Source organism: Microtus ochrogaster, chromosome 8 (genome assembly GCF_000317375.1).
Source record: "Microtus ochrogaster isolate Prairie Vole_2 chromosome 8, MicOch1.0, whole genome shotgun sequence".
Classification (NCBI taxonomy): domain Eukaryota; kingdom Metazoa; phylum Chordata; class Mammalia; order Rodentia; family Cricetidae; genus Microtus; species Microtus ochrogaster.
In genome coordinates, this window is record NC_022015.1 from 41,868,450 (window position 1) to 41,879,478 (window position 11,029).

An 11,029-nucleotide genomic window follows, 5' to 3' on the forward strand; every position below is an offset into this window, starting at 1 on the left:
AAAAAAAAAAAAAAAAAAAAAAAAGATGGCTCAGTGAGTAAAGAGTAAAGGCATTTGCTGTTAAGCCTGACAACTTGAACTGGATCCTGGGATCCACACTGGAAAGAGAGAACTGACTCATGCTAGCTGTCCTCTGACCTGAAGATCCATGCCTTAACCCTGTGTACTGCTACTTCTGGGTCATCAGGAGGCCTTGGTGGCCTTCCTGTGCCCCCACTTCCTGGTCCCCCTACAAGCCCAGGTCTTTTGGGAACTCCCCAAACCCCCATCATTGGCTCTCACCCAAAGGGCTGGGAACCCCTATGTCCAGAGTCTCAGGACCCAGTCTACCTGATTGTCCCTCTGCCCCAAACAGCTCCTCCCTCAAGCCCTCCCATACTTACCTGCTGTTGTCTCTCTCTGCCTTGCAGCCAACAACTCCCTGCTCGGAGGTGGTGGGGGTAAGTACACAGACCTTCTGCATCTGGGACAAGGTGGGGGTGGGGGGACGTGCCTCCTGTTTCATTCTTCAGGACTCTGCTGTGCCCACTGATAAAGCTGGAGGCCTTGCTATTTTGTTGGGGAGGGCACCATCTGAACTCAAGCCTCCTGGCTTGTAATGGGGGGCTGTGGGATGGTAGACAAAGTCTCATTCTGCCTGACACCAGCTTGGCCTTTGGAAGCTCCTTGCTAATTGTCCTCAGTTTCTCCATTCTCAAGAGTGGAATTACTATCTCTGCAAATTACCCATTTCTGCACTGAAAACTCCCAGGTATCCCTGCCAGGCAGTATCTCAGGTATCTCAGGCCTGCATAGGGCAAGCTTTGAAACACCAGGTGGGGAATGGGTGGGTGACAGGGGATGCAGAAGACACCCCCGTGTGCCGTTGTAACATCCATCATGACGCTGAAGCCACTCTTGCAGAGAACAGGGTGACCTACCCATCAGGCACGCAGGCCAGTGCAGCAGGTGCCTCTAGAGGGGCATCCCGGTGGGCCCACATCCACCTCGACCGGTCTCCCACTACCCACCAGCACCTCAGCCCCAGCTGCTGGGCAGCCGCTGTCTGCTCAACGGCAGGATGATTGGTGAGCCAGGGGCCAGGGGTTAATGCGCCGTCGGATAAATCCCGGGGGCCGTGTTTACGGCAGCGGTGGCGGGGCCCAGGCCAGGTTTTAAAAGGGGGAAAAATAAAAGGGGCAGCGAAGGTCGGGAATAAATAAGCACAGCGCTAAGAGCTGTCGGTGACCAGCCAGGATGCAGGGGGCTGTTTGTGGCTGGAGATGCTTTTCCTCCCTCCCGACTCTCCTCCAGCTGTCCCCGTGGAGGTCACTGCTTCCCAGGATGGCAACTGAGTGCCCATGGGTAGGATTTTGGGGACCTCTTCCCAAGCCTGCCCTTTGAGAGGACCAGTGTCCTCCATGGTTGGTGACACCATGCCCCATCCACAATGTCCCACCCACAGCACCCATCCCGCACCCATTTGCTCACCATCCAGTATTCAGCACCTATGGCCGACAGGACTGTGAACTGGACTCCGACAGATCTTGCTTGGGAATCAGGCTCAATGTCTGCCCATCTAAGCTCCGGGTATAGGAGAGTGCCAGCCATGACAGGGTAGTGGGGAGGGGGGTCCTAGGCTCATCAAGGTCAGCCAGAAACACCTGCTTAGCTTGGGCATCAGAGGGATTTTGGGAAGGAAGATAGGGCCTACACTGATCAGGAGAGATGGGTAGGAAACAGGCAGGTCAAGATCTAAAGATGAAGGACAGAGGGCATTGAGGAACCTCGGCTGATGAGAGGCTTCAGCTTCCAGCCAGGAGGCCAGAGAAGCCACAGGAGTGTGGGAAGCCTTGGGGAAGCTGGAGTTTTGGCAGTCCCCCTGGGGAAGGTAAAAGATGAGGAAAACATGTGGGCCTGTCAGCTCGTCACACTTGTCCTGCTCACAACCCTCACGTCCTCCAGAATCGCAGCTATGGCCCCAGCCACCTCTCAGACCCCCTTCTACACTCTAGGCCTTCCCCGCCATGCAGGAGCCACACTCCTACGGCAGGGCTTTGGACAGGACCAGTACATGCTTGCCTTGGGGACCTCTGTACCGAGTGCTCCTTCCACAAGGAGTGCTTTTCCTGAGGATACCACGTGTCTGCTCTCTTCCCTCTCACAAGCCTTTAGCTGAGTGCCATTTCCTCATCGGGGCCCACCCTGACTACGGCTCAGCTAGCAGCCTTCTACCCTGGCCCTGACTCTAGAGTCACGGGATGTGGGTCTGTCTGGGCAGCCTTCCCCGTGAAGGAGGGGCTCTCCCCGAGGGTAGCCTGCAGAAGCAGGCTGAGCACAGGGATGGCTTGTGCCATCCTAGTGCCGGTCCTAGACCGTGGGGTGCTCTGGCTCCCTTTTCAGCCTCAGGGGTGCAGGGAGGCCCACTGATGAGAAGATGGGTGGGCAGTGACCCTGAAGGAAACAGGTCTGGAGCACAGCCTTTCATCACAATGCATCCGAGATTTATGGAGCCTCTGCAGCAGGGGCTGTCACTCTGCTAATAAGCTTGGAACAGGTGGAGGTGCAGGGCTGTGGAGGGAGCGGGACTGGTGGGGCCTGGCATCTGAAGTTGAAATGGACTGAGCCAGGTACCTGGACATGCCCCCTCTCCTTCAAGTACAACACATCTGTTACACCATCATGAGCCCTGACACTAGGAAGACTCTAGAACCTCCTGTGGGGGCCTGAAGTTCCTCCTCCTGGAAGGACTCAGGTCTCTACCTGCCCCCATCTGTCCTTTGCTCATGGTGACCCAGGATCAGCCACGGGCCAGGAGACACCCTGCCAAGCATCCTGCCGCACGACTTTTGTCCCTAGCTCTGGGCCCTGGGAACATGTCTGTACCTTACTGTGTTCTACTCCCTCTGCCACCAGAATGTGTTCCCTGTGAGGGTCAGGGCCCAGGACACTCACTGTGGCTTCTGCAGACACTAGGCTCTTCACGTGTGTATGTGTCTGCCCCAGGGCTGAGGGACAGACAGTAGACCTGTGGGTACCCATTGTCTGCTGGTACTCGGGACTTTGCTCTGACATCAAGTGACTCAATTTAGAAGTAGGCTTCTCAAGCCAGGGATGCTGGACTTGGGCCTTGAAGGTTGAAGAGGACTTTAGCAGGCTAGCAGGATGGAGAGAGTTCAGGGAAGATGACCCTATGCCTAGGGCAGTGCTAGTCTCCTGGAGAAGCTGGTGACCAGGGCCTCTGCCTTACCGCCCTGTGGAAACCCAGTTATTGGCTCAATAAAGAATGTCTCAAACACTCTCCTATTGTATGGTAAGGAGGGAGGCGGGTCCTAAATCAGGATGGGGATCAACAAGGCCCAAGTGCCCCAACTGTTTATTAGCTCTGAGATGTTTGCTTGGCGATGAGGAGCCGGCTTTCTCGGGGAGATTTGTGCGTTCTTTTTCAATTACCCCTCGTCTTTCTCTGCCACTTTTGCACTAAAGGGATAATAAATGTATCAGAGCGTTTCAATTATTCATCTAAATCATGACTGTGCCTGCCATGGCCAAGTCTTAGTGACAGATTAATTCAGGGCCGCCTCCTCTGCCGGCATAGCCGCCATCTCTGCCCTCAGTCAGCCAGCGCCCCTAAGGGCCAGCTCTAGGAGCCAATGGTTGGGGTCAGGTAGGTTCCAGGCAGGAGGGCAAGACAGAGTAGGAGGGAGGAGAAAGCCCTGGCCCCTCGCCCTCCACACCCTGCTGGGCCTTCCACAAGAAGCTGCAGGGACCAGGGGCTTCTTCTACCCATCTGTCCATGCTTCAGCTCTCAAGTCACCTGCACTACGTGGTCCAGTCAGATCCCAGCACCACATGCCAGAGAGGCCAGGATGGTGGAGTATCCCTTACAGCCATCCCCTGCTGCTGCTCCCCTGCCCTGACTTCCTACCGGAGCATGGTCTCTGCTGGTCTAGGGTTAGAGGGGCCGCCTTATGTCAGCACTGTTTTCAGCCGTGCTTGGTATTCTGTTGTCCTTAATGACTACTCAAGATCTGTTTGCTGCCGGGCGGTGGTGGTGGCGCACGCGTTTAATCCCCGCATTCGGGAGGCAGAGATGGGCAGATGTCTGTGAGTTCGAGGCCAGACTACGGGGCTAGTTCCAGGACAGTTAGGGCTGTCATAGAGAGAAACACTGTCTCAAACAAAAGAAGCAACAACAACAGAAGCTCTGTTTGCCCCATGCACACCATCAGACCACTTAAGGGGCGGGCACCAGGTGGACAGCACATGCTGGGTGCAGACTTGTCAATGGCCTGATGCGCTCTCATCCATGGCCTGGTACTTGTGACTGCAGCCGGGTCCTCTGTTAGCCCTCAGGCGGCACCTTCTTCTCAGTAGCTCCTCTCTCTCTTTTTGGAGCTCTGTCCCTTTCTAACCTCTGTCTTGTTCACCATCCTTTCTACTGTTCTTTCCTCCGCTTGCTCTTCTCTCACTCTCCTTTGTCCCTGCAGGGATTAACAAGGCCTCAAAGCATCCAACCCCAGAGTGGCCTTCCTCTGCATTCTTTCCGAGCTGCTAGCTGCCATCACTGCTGTCTATCTGTGATTGCTTCCACGGCCTCTGGGAAAGCTGTTGTCCTGAGGAATGGTGGCCTGACTCCGTGGATAATGTGACCTTCATAGCCTGTGGGCTGCCTTGGGTGTTCTTGGGCGAGGTCCTGCCCTCTTTGGCCACCTGCAGGACTCAGAAGCAGCAGCTAGCCTGAGGGCTCCCAAGCTTGGTAGACACAGGGGGCTGAGCCTGGGGCTGTCTGCAGGAGCAGGGCTGCAGCCTCGACACTGAGAAGTCGCAGGAGGAACAGCAAAAGCGGCTAGGGTGCACTCTTGGGCTCGCTCAGATAGGCGCACCATCACCGTGTTAGGGTGGTCCCTACACACCTTAGCCACAGTTTCTGCCCCCCAGGGCTGCAGTCCTGCATTCCTGCCCTGGGTTTATGAACTGCAGCTCTCCTCTTTAGTCCCTTCCAGTACATTCTACTACCCAGGGCTCCCCTACAGTATCCCATGCTCCAGGGACATTTTGGATCACCCAACGGGCATGTTCCCACCCTTTCTCACCCCCTGTCCTGTTCCATCTTCTCGCGTCAGCGCTGCTGTCTCTTCCCTGGCACTGTGACACACAAGACTGGCCCATGGCAGCCCTATTCCATGTTTATTATGGGGCACAGTATGTAGTTTTCTAGGGCCCAGAGAGTCCTGACTTGCTCTGTCAGAGTTTAAGTTTTCATATTGTGGACTGGCAGGAGCCACAGAGGTTTGGTGAGCAGAATGTGGCAGGTCCTTCCTTAACCAAGCAGAGGCCCTGGGTCACCAGCTGCTCCTTCCTGACCATTATTGGGAGGACAGTGCCCTAGGAAGCCAAGCATTCTGGGTGTTCATAGGTTATCTGGAAGCTCCTCCTGAGACCAAAGGACACCATCTCCAAAGAGGCCATTTTGCAGCTGAGGAAACTGAGGCTCCCTATCCTACCTCGCAACTGGCCTTTCCTGATTCCTGAGAGTGTGGGAATCAGTCCTTCAGCAAGTCTGGCCCCTGCCACATGGCCACTGCTCTCATGCCCTGCCCCCAACAGGCAAGATGCCACCAGGCCCTGCACACGGCTGCCACGGAGCTTTAATAACGCGAGTGATTTTGCATGATGAATGAGGCACCGTGGTTGTGTACATAATGAAGCCCTAATGTTTTCAAATCCCCATTTAAGGAGCTGATCTCACCCCGTAATGAATTTCAGATCACATCGCAGTGATGTCGTCCATCCGTCTTCTCCCCAGGGCGCCCACCCTCCTAGGCACCTCCAGGATGCAGTCTCAGGAGGCTGGACTCTGTGTCCTTCCCTGGGCCCACCAAGCCTCTTCTGGAGCTCAGATTAGTGTGGGGCTGTCTGCAGAATGAAGGACCAGACAGGACCAGCAGAGGCACTATGAGTTCTGACTGGGCAACATCAGGGTCTCGGTCCCCAAGGTCTATCCAGAAGGAAGGAGAAAGTGTGGGGGCAAGCCAGGAGAGAAGGGCTCAAGGCCCCCCGTGAGCTCCATAGTCCAAGGCCCCCCGTGAGCTCCATAGTCCTCTTGGGGATAGGAACCCAAAGGTCAGCAGCTCGGGAATCTGCCTTAGAATCCTTGCAGACTGGGCTCTGCATCTGCTCAGCCAGACTTTCCTCCTGAGAAGGTAGTGGAAAATGATCAGCACAAAGGATCTATGCTGCACCAAGGTGTGTCTGCTGTGAGCTGTCCCCAGGCCAGAGCCCAAGCAGGACTGGATGTCCAGACGAGGATAGGTCCCCTGGGCCTTCTTGGACAGAGGGCTCCACCCTTCCACAGCTCCTGTCTAGGCTAGAGCTGCTGCCCCAAAAGCCTGATCTAGGCAGAAGGTACTGTCTTGGGAAGGAGGCCTCTGCCCTTGAGGTCTACAGTGGAACCTGGGCTACCTACCTACAAACACTGACAGTGTGTTAACAAAGAAAGGTGCCTCCTCCTCCCAGGCCAAGCAATGAGAACTGTGCTGACAGCTGAGGAAACTGAGGCACAGAGAGGAGACTGTATCCTGGAAACACAGTGGAAAAAGCCAGGAAAGGGGGACTTGGCTTTGGAAAACTCCTTGCTTGTGTCTCTCAGGCTGGATTGACTGTCACTACTGGTGACTGGGCCCCCATTCCAGGCTCTCCCTTCTCCCTTCTGATGGGGAGTCCACAGGAGCCCAGGATGGGCAGGGCAGGGGTAAGAGCTCCCAGAATCCTCTCTTGCTCTGTGACTCTGAGAAAGTGGCTTACGCCTCTCTGAACCTTTACCTCCACTTCTTTTACAACAGAGCCTAGGGATCTTGGTTTCTGCTCCACTTCCAGCTGTGACACCTTGGAAAGTTGTTGACTCCTCTGGCTTTTGGTTGCCCACCTGCTTGGCTACCCCCTAGCCTGAGTCAATGTTCCTACAAGTCTTTGGACACCTAGGCTCTGAGATTCAGGGAGGTTGAATAACTAGCCCAAATCTATCAGCAATCTTTGGTTTCAATTTCTGGAAAGAGAAATCCTGGAAGAGAATATGAAGGGGCCAGCTTCAGAGTGGCAGAAGGGAATGGGACTATCTGACCCTTTGGCAGGGGCATAGGGGCATAGTGGTCCCCTAGGCCACTGGCTCCTCTTGTTCCTGTAAATAATTAATTAGCCCCTGCTCACTTGTTTGTTTAGCATGAGGAATGCTCCCCCACTGAGACACATTTATTGCTGAATAAATTTAAATATCTAATCTCCCCTTCATGAATATTACAGCACCCTAAATAGCAGCCAACAGTCCTCTGTGCCATTCTGGAGTGGACCCACTGGAGCCTGCCTTGGTCAGGCTTTAGCCCCTGACCTGTCTGGCCTTCCTTCTCCAGCCCCTGCCCTTGGCATGGGACAGCTCCTAGGCCCTGCTCTGCTCCCCGTCCTTGCTGGAGAGAATTGTGTGGGGACAGGGAGGGAGGTATCTTCTGAAGGTCCCAAGCTGAAGTTAGGTTAAGGGGTCTGTCTGTAGTTACCCAGAGGATGGGCTTTGGGAACCTGACTAGACAGAAGGGGCAGGGGCTGAGGTGCAGTTTAGAGAGGGCAGCAGAGGGAGGGTCTAGAACAGGAGAGCTCAGAGTGGACAGGAAACAGCTGGTGTCCCTAAGAAAGCCTTGGTGGGTGAGCTGAGCAGTCCAGAGAGATGAGGGTCCCCAAGGCAGACACTCTTCTGGGGGATGTGTTGATTCAGGGAGAGGATAGGTGCCACACTGCCGGGGTGGAGACAGAAAGTGTTTGGAAGAAGCAGGCAAACGCTGGCCTGCCCACCAAGGGTAGGGGGTTGGCGGGGGTGGCAAAGGCAGGAGAGCCCCTGAACCTTCAGTGCCCAGTGTGTGACTTGAGTCAGGTTTTGCTATTCGTGCCTCAGTTTCTTCCTTAAGAAGGGGTTGGTAGCACCTTCTGAGCGGGGGAGGGGGTGAGACTCCAACAAGACAACCAATGGGACTGGCTCAGCACCCCAAGGTGCTTACTGCAAGGAGGTCCAGTGGGAGGAGGGGAGGCAGACTAGCTCCATCACAATGGAGGAATATTCATCTTGGACCTAGTAGGCAGGAAGTAGACACAGGAGGATGACCAGGAAAGACCGAGGCTGTCTGCTGACCTGGGGACTGAGTTATCGGCCTAGGTGTTTGTTGTTGATATTTGTCTGTTGAGACAGAATTCTATCATTATTCTAACTGGTCTCTGCTTCCCAAGTGTTGGGATTAAAGGCACAAATCACCACCCAGGTGAAGAGCAAACCGCTGTGGGCCTTCAAGAGGCTGAGATGTGGGTGAGAGGGACCAGGTAGTCTGTTTAGGGGAAACAACACAGATGTGGTCAGGGTCTGTCCCTCATCTTTACTTTAGGGGAACCCTTACCCTAGGCACTCACAGAGTGTCACAGTCATGTGGTCCAAGCCCTAAAAGCTGGTAGGCGGCTCCTGTGCCAGTCCTCCCCCACCCCCCACCCCCATGCCCTCACACTCCCAAGTGAGCCCCCAAGGCCAGCAGGAGCTGTAAAGTCGCTAAAACACAGTGCCCCCAAGCAGTGCTTCCAGTGACCTGTAGCCAATTAAGGTCACCTGCAGGAGGCTTCACACTGAAGTAACAGATAGTGGGGTGCCAGGAGGGTGAAACTGACAGGCAGGGCCTATAGGCTCCAGCAGTACTCTCTGTACACATCCCTGTGCTCACTAGACTCTGAGGACCCCCCTGCGTGCTGTGAGCCTGACACTGTCATATTATAATAAGGGCTAAGTCACTTTGTTTCTGCTCAAGCCCAACACAACTTAACTAAGTAACAAGAATTATTGGTGTGGTGGCACACAAAGGTGGGTCTCTGTGAGTTCAAGGCCAGCCTGGTCTATAGAGCCAGTTCCAGGACAGCCAGAGCAATTACATAGAAACCCTGTCTCAAAAAAAAAAAAAGCCTGACTTCAGGGGGTCAAGAACACAGGTTCAATTCCCAGAATCCACATGGTGTCTCATAACTATCTATAATCCCAGCTCCAGGGGGATTCAGCAAACACAGTGAACATACATGCATGTAGGCAAAACATTTATACACATAAAATAAAATAAATAACTCTAAAAAGAATATCAAGAAGAGCCAGGCGTAGCAGTCCACTCCTCTAATCTCAGCCCTCAGAGTGGAGGCAGGAAGGTCGGGAGTTAAAGGTCATCCTCAGCACCTAGCAAAGCTGAGGGCAGCTGCAGCTGCATGTTGTAACGTGGGGGAAAGAAAAAACAAAGCACAACAGATAAAAGAGGAAACAGAGTCAGAAGGTGGTGGCGCACGCCTTTAACCCCAGCACTGGGAGGCAGAAGAAGCTGGGTCTCTGAGTTCGAGGCCAACCTGGTCGACAGATGAGTTCCAGAACATCTAGGGCTACAAAGAGAAACCCTGTTTCTGAACCGCGCCCCCCCAAAAAAAATAGGAAAAAGGAAAAAAGGTCAACTAACTTAGTGCTGAGGTGTAGCTCAGCAGTGGCTTGTGTGCCCTGGGCTCCATCTCCAGCACTACCCTACCCCCCAAAATTGGTTTTTCCAACATCCTATGAGGCAGGCACTATTAGGACCAGAGTGATGTGGCCAGGATCACCCAGGCCGCTCAGCTCCCTTTGCCACTGTCCTGCACTGTGCTGGGTCCTCTGTGGCATCCCACCCAGAACAGAGACATCGCGTGTGAACTCCAGGCTCCACGCAGGCTTCTGGGGCAGGGATTCTCAGCTCGGGCTCTGCAGAGGAGGGCAAGGGGCTGAAAGGACTGTCCTGGCCACTCCCAGGCTCCCCCAACCCGAGGAAAACCACCCAGTGCCAGCTCTGAGGAAAGCTGAAAATTAGGTTTAATTGGCCCCTTAGGGCCCCGAGAGAAAGCAGCAGAAGAGGGTGGTGTTCATTTGGTGTCCCCAGATCTGTACCAAGAAGTTGGAGGGCTGCAGGAAGGAGCAAGGGTCTCACGTTAGGAATCTGTAAAAATGGAGCCAGAATGGTTTTTTGCCTGATGCCAGTGTAGCCAGGCGCCAGGCAGCAGAGCTCCTTGGGGGCAAGCCTGGGTTTCATCAGCCCTGCCATCTCAGGGGCCACTGTCCCCATTTTGCAGTTGAGATGATGGTAAAGCAGGAGAAAATTTATAGCAGGCAGGGGCAAACCAATACTTGCCACAGCGTGCCTGGGCAAAGCTATAGGGTGCCTGGCTGAGTCAGTAGAAGAGTTGCCTCTGGGCCTTTGCTGTCTCTGGGATATCGAAGCATTGAGAGTTGTTTATCTGGGCCTGGGTCCCCTGGGTCACAGAGAGCCCCAAGAGCTTCCCTTGGGTAAACAAGCCTAAGCCTGGCCTCAGTTAAGCAGGATACTAGTTGCCTCACAAGGGTTTGAGAGTCTGGAGACACCTGTGAGGCCTGGTCCAATGGGAAGGAGCTGGAAAAGCCAGGCTCAGGCCCCGGACTGGATCTGCAATTTGGAACTAGGTGGCCTCGGTTCCTCAGATGGGATTAAATGAGGCCCAAAGTTTGGCAGACCTGGTCAAAAGGTGGGATTCCAGGATCCCACCTGATCCTTAGATCTGAGATGACAGGTGACCTCAGGAGGGCGCTTTCTGGACAGACAATCAAGAGAGTGAGGCAGGCGCGCCCCCTGCCGGTCGCCCTGTGCCTTTTCGCTCCAGAGCCGGCTGCTGCTCCTTAGAACCTCAGTTTCCCTAAATGCGAAAAGTTAACAAGAGCAGCCTTGGAGAATATTGTAAAGACGGGTGGGCCAAGGAATGGATAGCCTTGGAGTTTCTCGGGATTGGGGTGTCATGTCTGATCCGTCAGGGATGAGAGGAACCCAACTGCTCATTTTTCTCGGTTCCCCGCAGTGGACGGTTGCATCCACCGGGCTGCGGGACCCCTGCTCACGGATGAGTGCCGCACCCTGCAGAACTGCGAGACGGGCAAAGCCAAGATCACCTGCGGCTACAGGCTGCCGGCCAAGTGTGAGTGTGTCTTAACTTT

The 11,029-nt window shown here is 54.6% G+C and overlaps 1 protein-coding gene across 2 annotated transcripts in view; it reads left to right on the top strand.

Moving 5' to 3' along the window:
* Nucleotides 1–11,029, top strand: part of Macrod1 (MACRO domain containing 1) — a 142,468-nt gene that overhangs the window by 129,473 nt on the left and 1,966 nt on the right. For both annotated transcript variants that reach the window (XM_026781432.1, XM_026781431.1), the window contains exons 4-5: nt 411–440; nt 10,894–11,010. In XM_026781432.1, the coding sequence (XP_026637233.1) occupies nt 411–440; nt 10,894–11,010 (147 nt within the window). The remainder of the gene's footprint in view (nt 1–410; nt 441–10,893; nt 11,011–11,029) is intronic.